At 44.6% G+C, this 25171-nt stretch overlaps 1 protein-coding gene across 1 annotated transcript in view; it reads right to left on the minus strand.

Moving 5' to 3' along the window:
• Nucleotides 1-568: 568 nt before the first annotated feature.
• The window catches only part of CHRDL1 (chordin like 1), a 124686-nt gene continuing 100083 nt past the window's right edge, over nt 569-25171 (minus strand). Inside the window, 6 exon segments of the mRNA XM_041741286.1 lie at nt 569-2979; nt 6063-6152; nt 8177-8344; nt 14298-14492; nt 17900-18068; nt 24789-24856. Coding sequence (XP_041597220.1) covers nt 2849-2979; nt 6063-6152; nt 8177-8344; nt 14298-14492; nt 17900-18068; nt 24789-24856 — 821 coding nt within the window. The 3' untranslated portion in view covers nt 569-2848.

Below are 25171 nucleotides of genomic sequence, written 5' to 3' on the forward strand. Positions count from 1 at the left end.
ATAGTACTATAATTATCCCCATTTTATAGACGGGGAGACTGACATGGCTGGGAAGCACAAAGTTGAGATTTTTAATTTTTTAAAAAGATTTTATTTTTTTATTTTTTTAAATTAATTTTTATTGGTGTTCAATTTACCAACATACAGAAAAACACCCAGTGCTCATCCCGTCAAGTGTCCGCCTCAGTGCCCGTCACCCATTCCCCTCCAACACCCGCCCTCCTCCCCTTCCACCACTCCTATTTATCCATGAGAGACACATAGAGAAAGGCAGAGACATAGGTACAGGGAGAAGCAGGCTCCCCGGGGGGGAGCCTGATTCGGGACTCGATCCCAGGACCCCGGGATCATGACCTGAGCCACTAAGCCACCCAGGCGCCCCCAGAGCTGGGATTAAAACTGCTGGCGTGCTGACCCCAGAGTCCTCACTCTTACCAGAGGATGCTACAGTGGGAGAGAGAGGGTGTCGAGCTGCGTGCAAAACGGTCAGGCCCACCCATCACTTGCTACCCAGTCCAAGGTCAATACCAAGCCAGAGAGACAATCACTCACATGGCATTCCTGCAGATGATTTTTCAAAATTAACTTTTTTATTAATTTAAAAATCCAGAAATACAGCGACTACATAAATAAGTACCCTATTTAGGTACCTGTCCTGTGAGAAGAGCGAAAGGCTAATACTGTTATGTTACTCTGGTTTACACGAGTTAACTAGAAAATGGCTACGACTGCTAAATTGTGCTTATGGTCTTTATTGTTCCAAGTGTTTATGATACAAATAAATACAAGAAGAACCACATCCATTCCTTTCCTAGCTACAGGTGGCTCGGCCTCTTCTCCCTACTGTCCTACTGCCTACACCAAACGCTGGAAGGTTTCTCCGTTGGCCTAGCACAGCTCCCCAGCTCCTGCTTCCCACAGTACTTTGTAAAGGTGTGTCCCAGCCCCTGGGGGAAGAAGTCTATCTAGGGAAGCTCTCTGGGTGTTCCCTTATGGTTGAGATTTCAGAGAACACCTGGGTGGAAAGGCTTTGGGGTGAGTCATCCAGAAGGGGAAATCACCACTTTGTTTCGGGATCCAGTCACTTGTTTCCACACTATGGAAATACTGCCACCTCTGGGAGGGAGGCAGCAGCTACTAAGCAGCCTCTGCAATAATGCTCTGTGGCCTCTCAGCCCTGGGTGTCCTCCCTCCCTTTCCCACAGAGACTATGTAGGAAGGGTTGGTAAGAGGCTTGTCTCCTGAAGGCCTGGCCATGAGGCACCCCCGTCTCTTATGAGAACAGATTCCTTTATGCCAGGTTGCCATAAAGACCTCTGCATTTTTCCCTCTTGGTGTCAACTACAGTAAGGAAAACACTGTTCCTCTTTCCTGCAGTCATGGAGTGGGAATATGGGATGTCTGCTTCCTTAATACTTCTGAGTACTCATTAGCGTTCATTCATGCCTCTCAGAAGGGATGAATCTAGAAGGCCCACTTGAGAGCCAGGTGGAGTTTAGAGTTTTGCCACAAAAATGATTTCTAAAAGCCAGGCCTCAGAATGGATAAGTTCCACTCTGGTATCCAGCTGCAAATTGACATTTTTGGAGCAGCCTTCCCTAGGATTCATGATTCAAACCCCTGCTTGGTGGATGAGATGAGAATGGTATCAAAGTTTAGAACAAAGATCCTAACCAGAATGTCCACCTCCCCTAATGAGCAATAATTCTTCTAACTGAAGAGCCAATAATCAGAAGCTTGTGGGGGACTGAGCCCTTTTGCAAAGTCAAAATGAACTCCTGTAACTGGAGAAGAAGGAACCCTGCCCTTTTAAGGAGATTCTAGAATGTAATCATTTAACCTAAAGTTTTGGACTACAGACTCTGGCATCAAGAAAATGAATGAATATTGAGCTATTCGTCGGTGATTTCTATGGACTTGAAAACACAGAAGGTTACCTTGTGGACCCTGAGCCACCATTTTCTTCAACATTTATTTTGTCTTGTGTGGACTCAGTTTCAGAAGATTCTATCCCAGTTCTAACTTCTTTATGGGGGCCTCACGGGCTCAGGGAAAAAAGAGAAGTGTAGCACTAGGGAAAAGTTATTTAGGGCTTCAAAGTGAATGTGGCCATGAGACGGTGTTCTTATTCTTCACCTTGCCACCATAGTTGGTGACGGTGGCAACCACACCACTGACCCAAGGGCAGAGCCTTTTGCTCACAATTCCTTCTTTCTCCTCCTGGGTACCCACAACTTCCAAGCTACCTGGGAGCCAGGCAAGGAGGGGAGAGCCTGTGCTGGCTTTGCCTCAGAAGGAAGGTTGCAGTTTAGTGTCTGGTGTATGTGTGTGTGTGTGCGCGCATGTGTGCGTGAGTGTGCACGTATGCATGCGTCTCTGGGTGGATGTGGAGGGGGAATTATTTTTTTCTTAAAAACACAAGACATCCTAAAAGTCGAAGAGTATAATTTCATACACATATTTTCTCTGTACTACACAAATCCTACTAAGCAAATTCTTGTCTTTTTCTTTCACTGGAGTGACTTTCTAGATAGAAACCCTAGGGTTTTGTTTACTCTTTAACCTGTAAAGAAATGTGATTCTCCCAGAAACTAGAGCAGTGCTGTGGTGTTCTATCCTGCTTCCTCCCACAAATAATTCGAGACTCTTCTAGTCTCTTTGGAGGAGATGTTTAAGGACTGACACACCACTCCACATAAAGGAGCAAGTTATACTGTGCATGGCGTGGATAATGAACTGCATTTGAGTTTGGGGTTTTAGGGCACTGGTGACTTAAGCAAAATAAGCCCGCAGTCCAGCTGCAGCTTCAGTTTTTTTGCTTCACCCTCTCCAACACCATCTGTCTCGTTTAACAGTGGCCTTTTTCAGACCTCTCCAGGTACAAAACCTTGACCAAATCTTCAAGCTCTGTTCTGCACACACGACTTGAACACATCTGGCTGATCTGAGCTTCTCCTTCGGTGAATATCTTCCACTGGCCTACAAAGCAAACACAAAGCAGCCCAGAGATGAAAGAGGAGAGAGCAGAGCCAATGAGGAGTGTAACCAATCTACCCCATCCTTGCAAATGTCATGTGGTTTCAAGCAGAACAGCCCCCAAAACACTTTTTGGGGAACAGATACGGACAACAGGCCGAGGAGTGTTCAACACTCAGTATTTTTAAGAACGCCACGAATAATACATAACTTCCTCACAAGTTGAACCGAAGTAGTATTCTTGGAATTTTTCCAGTATGTTTAGCATTTGCAAAATGCTCCTCTATCAGGTCATTAGCTATTTAGGTAGCTGATTTGGCCTCAGGTCAAATAAAGCAGTACCTGCGTGTTACTGAGGCTCTGCTTACTTTTTCGGGGCCAGATACTAGTTTAGGGGACCTGATTATTTACCACTCTTTTCTCTATTTGTGCCACCCCTGGCTAAAAACTGTCCACCTATTTTCCTCCATGCTCAGATGCTGTCTTTACAACCCCTTTTGCACCTCTCACTTCACTCCTCCCCCCAGTGGCTCTCTCTTCCATTCCCTATTTTCTCCTCTTCCTCCATGGACGTGTCTATGCATCCAGCATGTCCTTACCAACTTGCCTCTTCCCCATTCCGTCATGCTAGTTGAGCAAACATTTTGGAGTGCACACCCTGTTCTGAGCATTGGAAACTACTCTAGATCCTCTCTCTTCTGGACCATCCCTTTTCTGACTTTCCTGATCCTTGGGTGGCAAGGTCTTCCTTTGTCCTGCTGTCATCTTGCCACGGCAAATAATCTTTGTAACAAACTGCCCACCCTGGATATCCTCTGTGGTCTTTTTATTTCTGCTCTCATGGTGTTACAAGCTGGGGAGCTCCTGGTCCAAGGTCAGCGAGCTCCTCTTAATCCAGAACCTATTTCGAACCTCTTTTCTTTCCCAGGCCACAGGAGATCATGACCCTCTTCCCTTACAGACTCAATTCCTCTGCTCCTTCCCTTCTTCCTGGGATCCTTCACTTTTCTCTGTTCTCTCCAACTCAACAGGAAAGAAGGGTTGAACAAGGCACTGGCTTCCACGGAAGCCCTGCTGTGTGTCAGGATCTGATAGCTACATGGGAGGAAGGATCAGGCTTATTTTGCTTTGTCCCTAGGTGACCCCACAGGATCATCTCATTCCCCACTTCCTTCAGCTGCACACAGGTGGAGGTACACACCATCTACATTCGTTATATACCCCAAATTCTATTATGGACAGAGAATTTATTTCAATCATCTTTTGAGGCGCCTTCCCTCCTGGTGCCCAGCACAGTGCCTTGCTCATGGGACAAACAAAAACGTGTTCTGTGAAATTACTTGGTAATTTCAAAAGTCACATCATTGGTACCAAATCCTAGATTCTGCCCCCTTTATTCCTTACTCACGTAAGGACTCCCAACCCCAACCCCCACCTCATTTGGATTCTCCTCCCATTCAGTTTATGGTCTTCTGTCCCCTACAGAATAAACAAGTGACCTCATCAACCCTATTTTCAGCTGCCCATAGGATAAATTCTGCTCAGATGGCCTTTAAGTATTTTCATCTAAACATGTTCCGAGTGAAATGCATTCCCCCCTCCCCACCAGTACCTGCTTATTCTCCAGTTTCCCATTAGCTAATTACCACTATTCACCAGGTCTGTAAAGTTGTTATTCCTGGAGTCATTCCAAACTCCTTTCTCTCTTTGTAATGATCCTGATGATTTAGCCCCAGAGTTGTCCCTCTTAGTGACCTCTGTTCCCTGTCTCACTGACCTAATACAGTGTTAAGAGCTTTTTCTTTTTTTTCATAAATTAATTTTTATTGGTGTTCAATTTACCAACATACAGAAAAACACCCAGTGCTCAGTTCTTTTTCTTTTTTAATGGTATAAGAGCTTCCTAATTCAGAGTACCACCAGCTACTCACCATGGGAGTTCACTTTTCACTCTGCACAGCGGGACTCCTTTCTAAAAAAAACAGATCTGCATGCATCGTGCACTTGCTTAAAACACTACCTTGGGGTTCTCTGGTCTGGAAAGCAAGCTGAACTTCTCAGCATGGCATACTGGGCTCTTTGGAATATGGCTTCACCAAAGTAAATTTGTATTAAATCTATCTGATAGCCAAGAGACTTCTTTCCAAAGCACCATTTTCATATTATGAGGCCATTTGTAAGTCTGTATCAACTATCAATGCCACCTGCCTTCTACATGAACGTCTCTCCAGTTTCTTCCAGGGCCACCCACTCCCACATTTGTTTGCTCCTGAGTTAAGTTGCTCCCTCTCCCTGAATGGATGCCCTGACCTGTTGCCCTATCACACCCTTCTCTTTCAAAATATACCTCCTCCAGGAAGCCTTCCTTGCCTAAGCCCACCTGGCTCTCATCTCATTGTTCCTTGCAGATTTCCTCTGAGTGCTTAGGTATTTAACTCTTCCGACCTAGATTGATTCATAGAGAAGGCATCTTCGTGTTCTTTCTTGCCCACTGGCAATCCCTGTGGATAGAAATTCTGGGCCTTGTATTCCTTCACAAGTGCTCCCCACCCCCCAGGGCCTAGAAGTATCTAGTCCTTAGGCTGCATCCTGTGTAGAAAGAGGGAGCCCTGCATGTATGCTTGAGTGGCCAGATGCTTTTAGAGAAACATGACCGCTCAGGAGGCAGTTCCAAAGAGTCGACTAGAGCTTTGACGAATTGGGATGCGTTCAACTTCTCTCTGTCTCTTATCCCCACCACAGAAGGATGTAGCCTTCTGGATGTGAAGTCTCTACAAATGTTACCAACCCAGGAATCCTGTGAACTTTCTCTGATCCTTTTGAGACTCTAGGGTTAACAGTTTTCATTAAAGATAATCAGGGGAACCTTGACTCGAGGTAGCTTATGCTCAGACTGCATCTGGATTTGTATTCCCCAGGTCTAAGCTTTTCAGTTCACGTTCAGACACCCCCTCTGCTGCTAGGGTCCTCCAGAGAAGAAAGAGAACATTAATGGAGAAGGCAAAGGGACTTTCTTTAGGGCTACGCTACATCGAAGGCTGGAGGCGTTTTCTGGGGAGGAGTAAAGAAAGGCAGGTACCACTTACTCAGGGTTGTTCTGGTCACCAGCTTGAAGTGATGGAGTTCCTCAAACATCCTTTTGGAGATCTTCTCAATATGGAAGTGCTGGAGGATGCCTGGGGCCAAGTGAAAAGTGCGGCAGGTGGTCAGGCCCTCTCTAACTGGAACCCCCCCCCCTTTTTCTGCTTGGGTTGAGCATATCATCTCATTACAGGGGCTTAGGAGCATCGAGCTAGGCTGTGTAATGTGCTTAACCAGGAACTTGGATGACTCCAGGGTTATAATTGACTCCATCTGTTTCCTTGGCTCATTGGCCTCCCCCTCTGGTTCTCCGGAGGATAGAGATATGGAAGATAGTGTTGCTGACCATGGGATCCCCCTCCTGGGAAGAGCCACACAGAATCGAGCATGGGTGCTGGTGGGAGCTTCTAGAGCCAAAGGCAGGATTGGAAATTCTGCCCTCACCCCAAGTCCAGGTAGATGATGTTCTTGCCAACCACTGGGCTGCCCTTCTGGCCAGCAGTGAGAGCCAGCAGTGGAACTGCAGACAGGTTGTTTGTGTAAATGGAGAAGCCATCCCTGTTCCCAAATTTACTGAAAAGCGTATTTCCCTTTGGGAAATATTCACAGCTCCTTCAGTGTTCCCTTACAGAAAATGGGGAAAGTTAAAATAAGGGGGGGGGGGGCACCCGGTCTCAACTTTGCCTGAAAAGCTTTTATCGGCGTAACACACAAGCTGGAAAAATGGCCTTGCAGTTAAGGAGCAACAAGCTACCAGCCTACTTCATCCTCATGTCTAGAGAGGGCAACATAACTGAAGCCTGGATTTTTTTCTGCTAGCCAAACACTGAACAAGAGGTCATCTAGGTGCTATGCTAGCAAGCTGAAAGACACCCGCATGCTTCAAGGAGGTGAGCGATGTGAAGCAAAAAATACCAGGCCCATTGCTAGGGAAGCCAACAGAAGAGGGCTTAGTCCTAGGTGACCAGTTACAGAGGAGCTAGGGAATCAGAGACAGAAAACCAACATTCCTAGGTATAGAGCAAAAATAAACACGGATGAGAAACACAGGTGCATTCTAGCATATTTTTAAGGGGTGTGGAGGAACTCGCTCTTTTAGGTAAGAAAAGTTGGGGAAAGGGAGCCAAAGAAGCCCTACTAACACTCGAGCAGTTGTTGCTCAAAGTATGGTCCAGGTGCCACCTGAATTAGAATCACTGGCTGTTTGTGACATGTTGGGGCACTACCCAAGGCCTACTGAATTCACAGCTCTTGGATGGGGCCAGGTGAACATGTTGTAAACCAGCTCCCTTGTATGATTTCGAAGCACAGTAAAGTTTGAGCACTCTCAAGCCTTATGCAGGAGCCAGGAGAAAAAGGATGTGCTTTATTTCCCAACTGAAATCTTACCTCTTAGATTTCTAGAAAACTTGACCAGACTAGATCAACACTAGCCTCATATCTGTGGGATGGTTTGAAGAGCTTGCTATGGCAGTCAGCTGAGTAAGCAGAAAAGGAATTGGAGGGACATAAAGACTGGGATTGTCCCTTTGGTGAGACTAAATCTTCTTGAGGGTGGGGATGATGTTTTCAATGTGTCTTACTCCAGAGAACACAGCATGCTTTGAGAGATTAGCCTCGCACCACATGAATAGATTTACGTGTTGGTTGAGCTTCGTGTCGGAAAGAATGGTAGGCTATAGTCTGGTAGGTTGTGATCTTAGCTACACATTAGAATCACCTGTGGAGCCTTATGAACAAATGCTTATGCCAAGGCCCCATTCCTGGCCGATCAATTGGCATCTCTGGGGATAGGGCTCAGGCATTTGGTATTTACAAAAACCTCTCCCAGAAGATTCCGATGTGCACTCCGAGAGGAGGAAGACTCCTCCAGCCTTTGTTGGTATGAGAAAGACAATAAACCCTAAGGGTCGATACTTTACTTTTTGGACAGGTCCTAGTTGAAATGAAAGGTCATAATCACAAACGTGTTAGTCATGTGTTAGTTTCTGAGCAATCAGGAGAACTGAGCCAAACAGAAGAATAGTTTGAAGCAAAAATCAAGGTAAGTCTTCCCCTCTTTTCCTGTTCCTCCAACCCCTTACAAAAAATGACAAGGAATTAATATTGTCTTGCTCACCTTTTCGAATGGTCCAAACGTGGACCTCTACCTGAGGTGGTCTCTCTGTCTCCAGGGCTATTTTTCTGGTGATCTCCCCATCCTCCATGAACACAGACTCATACACAGGCATCGTTTCTTCTCCACAAAAGTAGCCCTTGCTGTCAAAGTTTTGGCCTGGAAGTTCTTCTGAAATCAGGAAGCAAGCAGAGGTTCACAATGGCTTTCCAAAACTAGAAGCAAACATCTGCATTCAGGTATCTCGTTGTTCAGAACACCTGGCACTTGTCAAACGTGGACAGTCAACAAGAGCCTTCTCACGGGGATAGAAATCCCACCTATATTTCCTTGGCTCAGTTTAGGCCACCCTGTAACAGCCACCAAATCACAAAGGAACACATGACCTTCCATTTAAGGCCATATGGTGACAGAATCCAGAGCTCGGCAGAACACTGACCCACAAAGTGTACTGGATCCACCCCCTGCCACTGCTCCCCTGCCCGCCACAGAGGAGTAGGCCTTCATGAGGAGGAAGAATGTGGCCAGGTACAAATCTCTTAGGCATTTCAGGGTATATAGGATTTTCCATGCTGGGTCCAGGTCATGGTCTGTTTAGCTCGGTGTTACCAACAGAGACCCAGGGAATGGGCTGACAGAGCGCTTTGGTTATCTTCCCTGACATCACTTAGGTATACTTAGAAAACATTTATGACACTCATTTATGTGCATATACTTGCCCAAAGGATCTATTCAAATTGGCTTGACATTTATGAATGCTCTTTGATTTGTTTGTAAGGGGAAAGATAATACCAGATCAACACCAGTGCCAAAACCTAGATGTCAGATTAGTCATATGTATGCTATGCCAAATGAATGGTTGGGACACACACACACACACACACACGCACAAAGACTGGTCAAATCCCTCAACTATGGATCATTTAAAGTATAAACTAAACTGCTGTATTTCAGCTTCCAGGCATAAAGATACCAGCCCCCTCATCCTTCCCATTCTGCTCCACCCTCCTCTTTCCTCAGCCCCCAACCAAAAATAAAAAGTTTCTCTCCTAGTTGGATTATCCATGAGTTCAATTTCCTTGCTGGCTTCATGGTCAGTACCCTCTTCAGCTGTGTCTTTAAAGTATACTCAAGTCAGAACAACAAAGAGAAGCCATGGACAGCCTGAAAACTTTGAGTATGTGCAGAAGTCACCTGTAAGATTATCTGAGGAAACCACTGAGAGCTGGGCGCTTTGGATCTGTGACTTCAATTAGGGAGACTTGTTAATAGCCAATTGGATGCATTTGAACCAGACGCTGGAATCAAATTGCTATCGTGCATCTCTCACTGACCTGAATAGCTTTCCCACCCTCACCAGTATTCTGGCAGTGTTTAGGACAAAATCAGTCTTCTCTTGATGATTCCAAGTTGGACTACTCCGTTTGCAGGTCATCCTAGAGCCAAGCTTCCTTTCTCCTTTTGTCATTTTTAATTATTTAATTGCTCAATGGGCCAGCCTTTTTTGATGTATTAGGTAATTAAGGGATGTGTGCTGGCACTTTTCATAACGTGGGAGAAGTGGGTCTCTGGGTATACAGGGACCTCTATGTATGTATCACACTTAGAATGAGAGCTGAGGGGATCCCTGGGTGGCGCAGCGGTTTAGCGCTTGCCTTTGGCCCAGGGCGTGATCCTGGAGACCCGGGATCAAATCCCACGTAGGGCTCCTGGTGCATGCAGCCTGCTTCTCCCTCTGCCTGTGTCTCTGCCCCCCTCTCTCTCTGTGTGTGTGTGACTATCATAAAAAAGAATGAGAGCTGCATTCAGTTTTTAATTTTTTTACACCACGGGGTGCCTAGGTGGCTCAGTCGGTTGAGCATCTGACTCTTGATTTTGGCTCAGGTCTTGATCTCAGGGTCATGGGATAGAGCCCGGCGTCAGGCTCTGCGTTCAGCATGGAGTCTGCTTGTCCCTCTCCCTCTGCTCCTTCCCCACGCTCATGTGCTCTCTCTCAAATAAATAAAACCTTAAAAAAAAGTTTTGCACCAGCTTAATATTGGCTACAGCTATAACTGCTAAGTGATATCCTTGATGGCACTGTAAATACCCATAATGTACTGAAAATTCTCCCAGTGTCCTGAAGAGTCATCTTACACACCCCACCAAGAGCTTAGTTTGTTCAGGAGAAGGGCTCTACAAACAAGAAACCCCATCAGTGACTCAACCTTAGTTGGCATTTGAAAATATTGAGTAAACCAAATGTGTCTTTCAAGCTACCCAGTGGGCAACATCCTCCTCATTCCACACCCTTCACTTCAATGTGTTTTCTAATTGCTTCATGTTCACCTCGTTTCATTTCCTTCCAAGGAAGCCTGCTATGTCTCAAGTCATTTCCATCCATTTCCGCTTCCCTGAAGAATGCTTGTATCCCGAGCACTCCAGAACTAAGAAACTGAGAAAGCATTTCCTTATGGAAGTGGAGAGGACTGGCGATGTATTATCCCCACCTAGGTAACTTTTAAGTCTCAAAGAGGTGTTTTCTGCTATAAACCAAAAGAAGCGTGTAATTTTGGGTATTCCAGACATCAGGGAGGTGTAGTGAGGGCGGGAGAGAAGTTGGAGAGCCTTCAAGGAGTAGAAGTCCTACACAACACTGTAGGTGACCACTGCTGTGCAACGCCAGGCTGGCCTCTACCAGAGCAAGGGCAAAAGAGAAAAAACCTCACATCCTTTATTTTGGCCTTTGCTTGTGACTGGAGGAGCCTGTGATCATTTGTTATAATGAAGCTTTTGGATGGGTCATCAGTGAATTCTATTTCTCTCTTTTCCCTTCTCAACACAAATAACTGACTTTACTGTTCTTTTTTCCATCTATCTTCCTCCCTCTTCACTCTTTGTCCCCTTTTCTCTGTCATGTGTTGTTTTCTAAGAGGCTGGTGATGTTGTGATCTTTCCCTTTCTCGTTGCTTAAACTGCTCGGGACTTCAGTCAAGTATCCCTTCTTCAGAGAAGCCTCACCTGACCATTCTTTTGAAAGTGCCATTCAGGGACATCTGGGTGGCTCAGTTGGTTGGGCGTGATCTAGGGGTCCTGGGATCAAGCCCCATGTCGGGCTCCCTGTTCAGCAGGGAGTCTGCTTTTCCCTCTCCCTCTGCTTCTCCCCCACCTGTGCTGGCTCACTGTCTCTCTCTCAAATAAATAAATAATTTTTTTTTTAAAGAAAGTGCCATTCATTGTCACCACCCACCCCCATTTACTGTTACCTGATCCTGCTTGGTCTTTTTCACAGTACCCATCACAATGTAAAATCACCTTGTTTGTGTTGTCTTTCTTTTCCCTATAGGATGTAAGGATCAGGCTGGCAAAGGGCCTTTGTCTGGCTTGTTCATCTCTCTCTCTACTTGCAGATAGTAGGCACATAATATGTATTTTCAGATTGAAGGCACAAGTGAATGCATGTTCCCTAATGCTCCGAGGTTTCTGAGTAGCTGGAGCAGGTGCCCTGGCATCTGTGGATAATGACTCCATTAGGCAATGTTACTATCAGGTGTCACTCAGTTTGCTGATACTCCTGCCTTGCTCACTGAGAGACAGGCACACAGAATGGGACAGAGATTCTCACTTTCCATGTTGCTCTCTAAGTCCTGTATCTATCTCTACCCCCTGAGCAGGGTGGGAAAGTAGCTCTTCTAGAGAGAAAGGTTGGGTCAACCAGACTCTTTGACATATTGTGGACTGGGATTCTGAAGGGCAGTTTTTTAAATAATAACTTATTCTTCTACCTACAAAGGTAATAGACATTGTCGAAAATTTTGGAAAATATGGATAAACCAAAAGAAGAAAATGAGAACTTTAATCATCCAAAGACAGCTACTGTTAACAGTCTGTGATATGCCCTTCCAGCCTTTTTTGTCTAAGTGTATTATACAGGCTTGCTTTTTTAACGCAAGTGGAATCATAATATTGTTTTGTAGCATGCTCTTTGTACTTATCAGATATGTCACAAACATCTTTCCATGCAATTAAATCTTGGCCTACAATGATTTTTGCTGGTCGTAGTATACAGCACAGTATTTATTTAACAATTCTTTTTCTATATTCAGTTGATGTGTTCACTTCTTGTTTGAATCACCCGCATCCCTAAAGGCCTAAGCATACGATGAAATGGGATTTGGTCTGAAGGTCTGAGGTCGAAATTGCAGTACTGTATAGTGGGAAGGATTTACCTTCCCTGTGGTAGTTTAGATAATGATTAGCTTTTGTCTGAAATTATCATGCTGTATTACTTATATGACTGTAGATGTTCCACTCTTGACCAAAGAGAAAACTGTGTTGGTGGAATTACTCCTAAGGGGCACTAAAAGGTTTGAGGATCCAGTAAGATTGCACACTTGGAGGTCGTGATAGGTTACTGTGGCTTGGTAGCCCTCATGTCTGTATCATGCTCAGACTGTACTCTCTCCCTACCCCTAATGAGTATAGTTCCTCATCAGATCTAATGCCCCAATTCTCTACTCCAGATCAGATAGGTCCTGTCTTCCCTATCTACATCTTACCCACTGTTTACTGTGGAAGATGAGGGCCATTCCACTAAGAAAGATTTTGTTTGTGCCACAAATAGATCTCATACTTTAATGTGCATGGGGATCAACTGGGGGATCTTGTTAAAATGCTGATTTCTGGTGCAGTCGGTTTGGGGTGAGACCTGAGTCTGCATTTCTCACTAGCTTCCAAGTTCTTCTGGTACACAAACCAAATCTTGAGCAAGGCCATAAACTACCTATGTCAGAACTTCCCAAACCTGTCTGCACATTAGGATCACCTGGGGATGTTTTCAAAGGGCTCCCTCCCAGCCCACACCTGAAATCAATGAAATCATAATCTCTGGGAATGGGACACAGGTATTTTTAGAAGCTTTCCCGGGGGTTCCAATGTGCATACAAGTTTGGGAATGACTGGCCTACATGAAGATGCTCAAAAAAATATGCATTGACTAAGTTCATGTTGGCCTGCTGATCATAAGGAATTGCCTAAGTTGAAGGAATATACGATTTAGTTCTCTGCCTACCTTGAAAAAGTTTTTGGTTTTTCACCTGTGTTTACAAAAATGCAGGTAGGCATAATAAATGATAGATTAATTCATGTACATGGAATTCATTCACTCCTAGAATGCTGGGAGCTGGAAAGACCCTAAGAAATCATCCACTCTAACCCTCTCATTTTGCAGATAAGGAAATTGAAGCTCAGAGAGGTGCAGTGACTTTTTCTACATCACACAGGAAACCAGTGGCAGAGCCAGGATTAGAATGATGGATCACCAATTCCCTATGCTGTCAACTCCAACACTACAGACTATGTTTTTATCTATATCGTATGCGTTAAAACCACTATTTAATCCACTTGCTTTTTTTGTTATCAGTTCATATCTTCTACTGTCCTGGAAAAGACAATGGGCTGTAGGTGACCTGACATCCAAACCTTGATTTTTATTATCGATTTGTGGACTCAGGGCAGGTCACTCAATATGCTTCAGTTTTAACTTTTATAGAGCAATAATAGTATCATTATAAAACTGTAGCGTTAGGACAGGTGCTTGGAGATTAATTGTTCTAAGCATACCATTTTAAGGAAAAGCTGATGGAGGCCAGAGCAGATCTGTCACATTTCCAAGGTCACACAACAACTTCACTCAGGCCCAGAACCCACTCTCCTTCCACTCTACCTCACCTGCCTCCCATCCTGTCTCAAAAGGGTCACGGATGTGATTGTGCTTGATCAGTTAGATAGTGACATCAATGTCAGGTGCTACTGCTCTTCTGTATAATCCTCATAACTCAATTTCTCTGCAATTTAGAAAAGCCAGGCTTAAGTCTGGCGCTTAGGGCTACATGGGGCCAAAAGTTTAGCAGACATAGGCACCCCTCCCGGTCTATTTCTGAGTAGTAAATTTCTTCTAAGCAACAATCTTATCAGCCCTTCAAAAGAGGGGGGGAATGAAGTTCATTGTTAGAACTAGTAACATTGAGATGATGTGTCAGGTTGATTAGGTTTCTGATGCTTAATGAATACTGAGAAGGACTCTGTGGGGATCTCAGTCAACCAAAGGCAGGGCTTCCAACCAACGCACCTTTTGCCTTTTTACCTGGACACACCTTGCAGCATTTTCCATCTATTTTTTGAGGATACTTGCAGGGGTATCGATTGGGGCAGTGGATTTTCTTACACTCTTGCTTGGTGACATTACAAGTGCACAGCACACACTCCACAATGCCAAATGCCCGGAGGTTTGGGTGCCAGGACTCGCCGTGGGAGTAGGTCTTTCCATTGGAAACACACACTGGAAGAGAACATAGGACTGGAAATTAAGGGCTAGGGAGCTGAAACGGGCCCCTGTGCTCAGAATGTAAGCCCTGAACCCCTCAAGACATCAAGTATCCTTTGTCCTTTTCATGGCTGTGGATGTATGTTTACAGAGCAGCCTCTGTAACCAAAAACAAACACAAAAACAACCTCCCCACAAAACAAAAAAACCCAGCTCAGTTCCTGTTTTATCATTAGCAACCATTCAGGTCCTTCAGGAGCAGCCTCTGGGTGCTCACAAGTGCCCAGCACATGGTGAGCAGTCACTAAATACTCTGAAAGTGGAGGAGTGAAACAATGCATGAAAACAGAGTTCCATCTGCCCTGGTTATCTGCAAAGGAACCTCTAGTAGAATTTAGTGTCAATACCTGCAATTTCATAAAAGATCTGTATGGCCCAAGTGGATATGCTTCTTGGTATAAAAATTTCCCAGAGATACTGGCTGCCAGGGAGGCCAGTTGCAGAAACTATTGCTCTTCCCAAAGGGCCAGTATTTGCAGATCCTGAAGCAAATCCTTTCAAAATATCAAATGTTATGAGAATCTGATCCACCAACACAGATGGATATGGAGTTAATGGAGATGGCCTTCTGTCTGGCATGGGAAGGAAGGCACTAAAATGGGATCAAGAGGGAAAGGATCATGAAGGAGCCTTTCATGCCTCTAATCTCCAGGCAATATCTTCTGTTGCCCACCTCAGTGGCTATAGATTCCACTACAGTGAATCACTACCTGTCCTACAGGTAGACTTTGGTGGTCTCACATTCGTTGGGTGGGAGGTGAAGTCACTGGTGCCATGCAAGAGCAAGTATCCTAAGAGCTGCAGGCAAAGAGGCCTATGAAGGGAAGGGGCCATAGGAACATCTGCCAATGCAAACTAACCAAAACATATCCAGCTCCCACTGTAAGGCATAGGGCTAGGCTCCAGGATAAGAACTATATTGGGCTGCAAATGGGGAGGGCTGAGAATAAGTTCTCTCCCTTTTTGAAAGTGCTGAGACATTCTGGAGATTTTAAGCCATGGCTGGGACTGGGTGTGTTTCTCATTATTCCCATCACCTCATCATACCCAGGGAGACCTGTCAGCATCCTGATCAACAATGTCTCTAGGGTGGGTTGTATCACTTAAGGCAGGGCTAGGGTGGGAGAAACAGCCCCACTTGGGGCGTTTCTAGGAACTGATCTGGCTGTGAGACAATGGCCTCAGAATGATGAATCATTGGGCTAGTTCTTTCTCATCAAGTCCACTGGGTCCCATTTGGAAATATGGATGATGTCGGCTGCCTTTTCCTGTCCTTTGCAAGTACTGCTAGAGTACTAGGCACTCTCACAGGTCAATCCATGCAAAGATTTCCAAGAACCAAGAACCTAAACCAGTGAAGCTCCCAACCATACAGGGAGCTAGAACAGGGACTTGACACGTGGACTTTGAGGCTCAGGGCCATGGATGGAATCACGTGACAAGACAGGCCAGATGTGTTCTCTCTCCTGCCCCTACCCCTTCTCTCTCCTCCAAAGATAGTGACACTCCCTTCTAGACCATGTGACCAAGTGAGTACCTAGTCTGCTTCAAGCAAATTTAGGCAGGGGTCAAGTTCAAAATGGCAGAGTCCTATTACTTCTCTTTGACTCAAGCAAGGGACCAAGCAGATATGTCTCAGTGGAGCATGTCTGTTAACACGAAAGCTACGGAGAAGGGCAGGTAGGACCTCCGGTGTTATATAGCCAGGATCACTCTCCTCTAAACATTTGGGCTAAGGAAACAATATAGACTGGGTGAGAGCCTACACTCTGAGATTTAAGAGTGGGAGGTCAATGCTCTAGTGGGAAAGGATGGCTTCTCCCCACCAACAAACTCTCGAGATGGTTTTGAATCATCCAGCTGGGGCACTGAGGGTTGGGAGTGGGAGCAAGTGATTCTCCAGTAACCTATAATAGGTCAGGAAAGAACCAATGCATCCAAATCAATGAGAGCAATAAAAAAATGTAAACCAGCTGGGCCTTTGGTAGGACACACAGAAAATCAAGGGATGAGCCTTTGCCTGAAATGAAGAGGCCTCTGGAAATTATGGGATTTAGGATTTTCAAAGTCCATTTGCCCACAGGTTTTTTTTTTTAAGGCTTTGAAATACTTTCAGGGCAAATGGAATCTACTGGAGGCAATTTAGGATTGAAAATCAAACTACATCTTTACCTCCTACTCTTCCGCATTTCATAAATTTGTATCAGAATGCCTCAGAATTTAAAAATAATACACTTCAAATCAAACCCAGATCGATAATAAATACTTCCAATTCTTCTAATACATCACCATTTTTTATTAAGAGTTTTATTTTGCATGTTCTTCTTTTAAGCCTGTTAGTTTCCAAAGCGATTCAATGTTTTTTATCTGTAATCTGAAATTTACATCTAACTGGTAACAGATGTGATCAACTAGCTTTGGTTTGACCAGCTTTGTTGAGATTTATAGTAGGGGTCCTTTGTAACGGATTGGTTTTCACCCGTGTTATTCAATCATTTGGTTTAATAATTTATTACTTTTAACCCGTTCAGAGAACCAGCTTTGATTTGTTTCTCCTTTAAAGGAAACAAAACATGTTTGTGGTTTCATAAAAAGGAACCAGCTGAGCTCTTGCTCTAAAGAGCCTAAAAAAGTAAGAAGCAGTCAATTGTTTGATTGAATTTCTCCTCCCCCTACCCCCACTACTGGGGTGGAAGTGGAGACTGGGGAACTAGGCTCAGGAAGGTCTGGGCCACGGACGTGTGTGGGTGCCTGCTGCAGCCACCTGGTCGGCTGAGTGGGCTGCGTGTCCCTGTTAACCTAATGTCAGTTCTCCTGGTGCTTGGCCAGGATGTTTCTGGATTTCTTACTGGATTACTCATTTCTAACGACAATCTCCTCATATGAATTAGAATCTCTGAGCCTAGGGCCCAGAATATATCTCTTGAGCAAGAGGCTGGGGGAGAATCCTGGGCACAGAGAGGTATGAGAATTACTGCTTCTAAGGCACAGGGTTAAGAGCTTCAGAAGTGTCTGGCACTGAGTATCTGTGAATATCAAGTGCCCAACTGGAAAAACAACCAACCTCTCATTCTATTAACCAGCCAATCCAATCCAACACACTTTCCCCCAGTGCCCTGCGACCCCCTAGGGCAACTGAGAAAACGCTGGGCACTGCATTAGTTCCCTGCTTTTGTGCCTTTTGTCCTAAATAAAGACAGACTCGCTTTGAAACTTGATGGTAAGTGATGCTTGTGTAACTTTCTGATATGCATGGGAGACAAGGCCCTTTCCAGGTCCAGCCCTCCAAATACAGGGCAGGGGAGGGGGTGCGCTGTGGTAGAACTGCTGTGGATGTGGTACAAAAGGAGCATGCTCCTTACCTTGGCCATGCTTGTGTTTGTTGTTGATGACAATCTGCACAATGGTGCCCGACGCTTGCTGGGAATCCATAAGAGCTCCTCGGTGACTTCTGGCCCCAGGAAAGCGGGGCAGACCTCCAGCCTGTCGGCTTGGTGGAGGGTCGTAGTGGGAACGGTGGTAAGAATGTCTCTGTAAAATGACAGGGCACATTCAGCTCCCCAAATCTGCCAGAGGGAAGGCAGGAATAGACTTATACACAGCTAGAGTCCATCTGATGACTTCTAGCAATGAGCTTAGCTCTGATCTTAAATGAACTACACATCCACCCACACTGGTAGCAACACAGGGATGTGAAATAAGAGCAGCCTTGAGAACGGACTGAGATTTCCCTCTCTTCTTGCCGAAGACTGGGCTAGCTTCATAGACAAACCTCAGAGGGAGCAAAGAGCCAAAGAACGGTCAATAAAATGTCCTTCCCGCTCCCGAGAATCTCATACGTAAGAATTAAAGTAGCAGCCTGCAACACAAGGGCAGAATGGGACACAGGCCACAGAAGTAGGAATTGCTGTGCAAAGTAGGAAGAGAAAGAGAACTGGTTGGGGACGGTTTGTGACCTGGACCATGAAGGCTGGACAGACTTTTTGCAGGCAGAGCTGGTGAGGAATATTCCAGGCAGTGATTCCAAGTTGAGAAGGTGTAGCAGAGAACATAGAGTCCATAAAAGGGAACAGTTGAAGGATAACATTCCAAAACATGGGCTGCAGCCAGATCAGGGAGGACTTTACATGACAGGCGAAGGGGTGAAGACTTTATGTGGTAGGCAACAGAGGTGATGGTGTGGGAGCCTTTATGGGATTTTTTTTAAGGTAGGGAAATCCTCAGAATTGTGTTTCCAAGCATTGATTCCGGATCATGTATAGGGTAAACTGAGCAGGAGGAAGAGATGGGACCCTAGGATAGTCCAGATTAGATGCACTGACACTAAATGCAGCCAATGGCATGAGATTACATGGCAGAGTAGAGATACCCTAGACATGTTGTAGAATTGACGGTATATGACAGTACCAGGATGTGAGCCAGAGGTGAGAACTTTGTTTTGCTCACTGCTATATCTCCAGGGCCCCAAACAGTGTCCAGCATTTATAAGGGGCTCATTAAACACTTGCTGAATGAATGCCGTGGTCCCTAATGAAAGCTGAAAATCTTATAGTCCAAATGATGCAACCATTGCTCTCTTAGCGAGGGTTCAACACATGATGAGCCCACTATTCTGCTACCCACCCCTTTCCCAGGAGCTAAGGGAGCATGAAGGGAGAGGAGGATGGAATGGATGAAGACTGGACCCTCAAGCAAAAAACCATATAACATTTTGTTTTAGGGGCAAGTGTTAGGGGTAACACTAGTGGGACAGGAGACCCACTAAAAATCTTCCACAGGCAATTAGAAAGATGCTTATATTCAGTGTTAGAAATGGCAAGGGGCCTTGAGAAGGTAGTTATAAGATCCTCTGACCCCACCATCCCAGAAAACATGTATTACAGTTATGTCCCATAGACACACATGTCGCAAATGTAGCTTTGGGAATTATTATTACTCTCTTGTGGAGGGAGGCACTGGTGGGAGAAGGGGGGAGAGAACAGGAGCTGGCATAAGAGAAAGAGAACATAATTCTGTCAATCTAGGAAGAGTCCATGGTGGTGCATTGCTATGAAATCTCACACAAATAAGAATTTGCATCAATTGATTATCATGTACACAGATGGGATTCTTAGTGCAAATATTTTTCATTCCCACAATGGCTCATGTGTCTTTTTCACTCACATTCCACCAAGACCGTTACAGATTGTTCTGTCCTTTCTGGAGTTTAGCAAAGTTTTGCCAAAGGAACACAGAGAGGACAGTTTGGCTAGTGGGTGTCCTACCAATGATGCTGAAGGAAGGGAGTTCACCGGGGCTAGAACTTGAGAGAGAAAAGGTCGCTGACCCAAAATGAGCTGCAAGTACAAGAAGTTCTCTGATTCATGAGGGTGAAAACAAAGTGAAAAGCTGTTCTTCGGTACCAGGCACTCAGACCCTGGACATTGGGTAAGGGCAGAAAAAAAAAAAAAGATTCAAAACCAAAAAACAAAACAAAACAAATTAAAAAAAAAAAACACCACAAGAAACACAACACAAAAAACCTTAAGGATTTTGATTAGCTCTCCAGAACATCCCCCTATTCAAGTCTTTTATTTTACAGATGGAGAAACCGAGGCCAGAGAGGAGTGGGGTTTTTTATTCAGGGTGACAGTGAAGATTGAGTTTTTGGAGATGGCAGGAGAGTGAGGATTGGGGGAGAAGACAGGAAGAAAGGAAAGAGAAAGTGGGAGAGGGAATGTTGTGGTCAAGCTCAGCGGCCTGCAGATGGTTGGCTAAAAGCTTCTCCGAAGAAAATATCAAAGTCTGCTAAGAGAGAGGCGCCTGGGTGTGTAGTCGGGTAAAGTATCCAACTCTTGGTTTCAGCTCTGATCATGAACTCGGGGTTGTGAGATTGAGCCCCATGTCGGTCTCTGTGCTCAGTGGGGAGTCTGCTTGAGATTCTCTCCTGCTGTCCCTGCCCTCTCCCACCCAAATAAATCAATAAATCTTAAAAAGGAAAAAGTCTGCTAAAATACAGTGTTCACAACCTGGGGGTGGGGGTTTTTGATTTAAGGGTAATGGCTCTTTTAGAGTTGCTCCCCTAAACAAAGGAATGAAAGAGGCTTACCATTTTGACCATTCTGACCTTGTAACTTAATGCAAGGGAGAAAAAAGACATTAAGGCCTTGGACTTCTAAGTGAAACTGGAGCTTATCTTCAAACCCAGCTGTGAAGATCTGGCTTTGAGAGAGCAGGTCAAGGTAGAAATGGCCATATACCTATGCTTTGTTTTATTCTGTTCAATATTTTGGTATTATTTGATTTCCTGACTTCAGTGCTGGTAACTCTCTCAGGCATTTTTTTAAAAGATTGATTGACTGACTGATTGATTGATTGAAGTAATTTCTATACCCAACACGAGGCTCAAACTCACAACCCAGAGATCAAGAGCCACATGCTCCACTGACTGAGCTCTACCAACCAGCCAGGTACCTCTACCTCAGGGTTTTGAAGTAGTTCTCACACACTTCTTTTCTGGTGGTGGAAAATCCCATTATAGAAAGTTCCCCAGGAACTTTTTCCTTACTTGTCCTAGGTCTAAGATGGGAGGGTTTTATTGGCAGAGATAGGAAAATAGGACAGTTCAGGAAAAGCCTTCAAAGGGACTTCAGGGCTATGAATCTAAAGTTACCATAAAATAAAAAGTTTAATTTTAAAAAAAGGTCTTCGGGGCATCCAGGTGGCTCAGTAGATTATGAGTCTGCCTTCAGCTCAGGCTCAAGTCATGATCCCAGGGTCCTGTGATCGAGCCCTGCTTTGGGCTTCCTGCTCAGCAGAGAGTCTGCTTCTCCCTCTCCCTCTGCCCCTGCAACCCCCACCCTGTGCTGTCTGTCATAAATAAGTAACTCTTTAAAAATGTCTTCAGAATGTGTCATGATTCACACAGCCATGAGCACATTATATCTTCATCACTGGCACTCTAGGACCATCCCCACCTGAGAGACCCTTGGGCCAGTTTCCTTCCCAAACCATTGTTCTGACAATGTGAGTGAGACATGGATTTCTATCTGTTTCATATTGTTTCTATCGCTAAATCTTTCCCTTTTCTAATGGTAAATCTCTGAGTAATCTATTGGGGGCAAAGTCAGAGTTTGGCCTTTGTCCAAAACAAAATTCGGCTTGCTTTCATGTTTTGGCTTTATGACCTGTGTCTACTTCTCTCTCCCTGTAACACACACAGAAACACATGCACACACACACACACACCCATGGTATTAGGACCAGTGCATATGAAATTATGATCCGGAAACCAAACAGAAACCACTTCAGGTTTTTACAAAGGAGTTGTAATTGAGCCACTGGTGACGGGTTCTCCTTCCTGTGGACTTCATAAAACTTGGTAAACTGATGGTTTTCAGCCCACTTGGCAAAATAAAGCAATCCTCTGTGTTTCTGTCAAACTAAGGTTTTTGATGGTTTCCTGTAAATATGAATGGTCTATTAAAGTGACAGTCTACTGAATTGGCAATGTGCTGTTAGTGCTGCATTAAATTTTTTTTTAATTTTTTAAGATTTTATTTATGAGAGACACAGAGAGAGGCAGAGTCATAGGCAGAGGGAGAAGCAGGCTCCTGAGCCAAAAGCAGCTGCTCAACCACTGAGTCACCCAGGTGTCCCAGCGCTGCATTTCTTGATCCCATAGAGAGCATTAGGCCTGCAAAGGATATTCAGAATGGGTTCTCCTACCTTCTAATTTTCGGCTGGTCAAGAGCCAGCAACAAGTTAGAAGCCTCTCTCTCTGATTTGGGACAAATTTCTGTGCATTCACATTCATGAAAAGCCCCTCACATACATTTCACCCTGCCTTCCATACCCATTCATTCAAAATGAATTTTTGGGGGGCCTACTGTGTGCCAGGTACGTATTTTTCTAGTACTACAGATGCTCTTTATTATTCAAATCATATCCCACAGTATCTACCCCCTTTTAGAACAAAGGAAAATATTTATTTATAATAAAGTGGAACCATCTGGACATTTTGTTCTACCGGGCCCCAATGTTTGTTTCTAAAGATAGGTCTCAAACTCCTTTGAAAATCAATATTTCAAGGCCCTGCATTCTATACCTGACCTCTTTCTGCTACAGGAAGTATGGGATTAAGCTCAGTCCCATCACTGGCAGTTTCGGAAGAAGGACAGACGAGACTGCAAGACAAGGGTGGAGCTGGAGGCAGCATAAAATGAATTCAGGAAGAAAGGCAAATTAATGGCCTTATCAGCAGGACCACCAACCTGGCCTCAACGCTTAGCAGATAGAGCTAGGTGGAGAAAATCTTTTTAAATTTTTTAAACTTTTTTTAAAGTTCCAGTTAGTGAACTTTCAGCCCAATATGAGTTTCAGGTGTACAATATAGTGATTCAACACTTCCCTACAACGCCCAGAGCTCATCACAATGATCACAAATGCCCTCCTTCATCTCCATCTCCTGTTTCACCCATCCTGAGGATCCAGAATCACTGGGAAACTGGGAAGCCCATTCTCTCTTGCAGGAATGCTGCTTTTCTTTTTTTTGAGATATCCAGAGTATTGTTCGTCACATTCCCCCAACCCACAATCCTTCCACACTCATTCAGAAACAGCAAGGTCTAGAAAATAGTAGGAGCAGAGAATAAAGCAGACATCATTTCAACTCCCTGCTGAGGGTGTGCTGGTGAGCTGGGTATATGCAGGTCAGAAGTGGCACATGAGACAACCAGGACACATGGACTAAGCAACGCCGGGATGTTTAGACTGGCTATTTTATTACATTCCTATCAACACTTTCCTCACACCTGCCCCCCTCCCCATCCTCAGGCTTGCCATATAATTCCCTAGACTCTGGCCTTCTATACAATGCTTGTTGAGAACTAATTCCACAGGTTTTAAACAATCATTTAAACGTTATATACTGCACAACAGATTGATGCTCATTGAAAAACATCCAATGATACAGAAGAGATAAAGAAAAAAATCACGCTCTCCCTTTCCCCCTGCTGCTTCTACCTCTCTAAGATTATCACTCATAACCTATTGGTATCTGACCTTCCAGATCTTTTCATATGCATTCAATTTGTGCAGGCACACAGGAAATGACAGTATGAGTTGCACCCTGCACCTTGGTTTGTTTACATAATATGTCTTGGGGATCAGGGCACCTGGGTGGCTCAGTGGTTGAGTATCTGCCTTCAGCTCAGGGCATGATCCCAGGGTCCTGGGATAGAGTCCTGCATCAGGCTCCCTCTGAGGAGCCTGCTTCTCCCTCTGTCTATGTCTCTGCCTCTCTCTGTGTGTCTTTTAAATAAATAAATAAAATCTTTATCTTGGGGATCCCTCCACTTGAGTACACTTTTGATATCTTGCATTCTACTTAACAACAGCACCATGTCCCACAGATTGGGTGTGTTCAACCAAGCCCCTATTACTTACGTTTGGGTTCCTTCCACTGGCTTTGCTCTTATAAAAATAATGTTGCACTGAATGCCCTGTATACTTTTTTGTATAGGGGTTCAATCAATACCCATTTATGTACCATGAATGCCTTCATACATTTTGTGTATTTTTATAATCCATCAGTATGATGATATTCTTTGAATTGGAACATCTCCTTTTCATATTTTAAGAAGTTCAAGGTATTGCTGTACTTAGACATATGTTTTGGAGAGAGGGATTGCATTTTGCGAATTACTTTGAAATACACAGGAACAAGAGATGCTGTTGCTATACACTGAACATAGAAATGGGATATTGCAGGGTGGGGAAGGAGTGTGTAGCTGCTACCTTTTTTTCTCTTGCTGCTGTATGACTGAGAGCCTAAGGCTTAGGAGAGGCTTTATGGAGATATGTCCACAGTACCTCTGCCTAAAGAATGGACAGATCCACCTTATAATCCCATAGAAGCTCCTCTGTTAAGGACTATTGAGGACAGAGGCAGTGACCTGCCTTCCATCCAGAAGGCAAAGATTTGGCAAGCTAGCCCAAAAGGCTATCAACTTCCAATCTAGATAAGGGGTACTTAGGTGCTGGGGCTGTGATTTTTTTTGTGCCCGTGTCCTGGCCCTAGTTACCAAATATACAGTGGACTTACATGTTTTGAGATTGGTGATAATATCATTTAATTTTCTAAGGCAAGGGAAAGAGAAATGGTGTTATAAATGGGCCCTTTTATGGAGTTCCTAAGATAACAGCCATGGAAGGAGAAAAGTTTGGCCTGGTGCTGCGGGGTGTTGAATTATTTGAGCTATTCACACTTACTGCTTCTCTGTTGGCAGGTTGCCGGAAGATATCACCATCAGAATGTTCCCACGACAATTCTCCATCCCCTGTTTATTGCAAAATAAAGAAAGAGTCATACAAACATAGAAGGGAAAACCGTCACCCTTGTGACCTAGCAACATTTTTGATTCTATGATCCCAAATTTCTCCAGACATTTTAACTGTTGTTAAGATGGCTATCCTTCTGTGTGCTGGGGGGCTCGGCTGGTTGGGCGTTGGACTCGATTTTGGCTCAGGTCATGATCTCAGGGTCATGAGATCGAGCCCTGTATTGGGCTCTGTGATGGGTGCAGAGCCTGCTTAAGATTCTCTCTGCCCCCCACCTTCTCTCTCTCTCTCTCTCTCTCAAAAAAAATGGCTCT

The sequence above is a fragment of the Vulpes lagopus genome, chromosome X (assembly GCF_018345385.1).
Source record: "Vulpes lagopus strain Blue_001 chromosome X, ASM1834538v1, whole genome shotgun sequence".
Taxonomy (NCBI): domain Eukaryota; kingdom Metazoa; phylum Chordata; class Mammalia; order Carnivora; family Canidae; genus Vulpes; species Vulpes lagopus.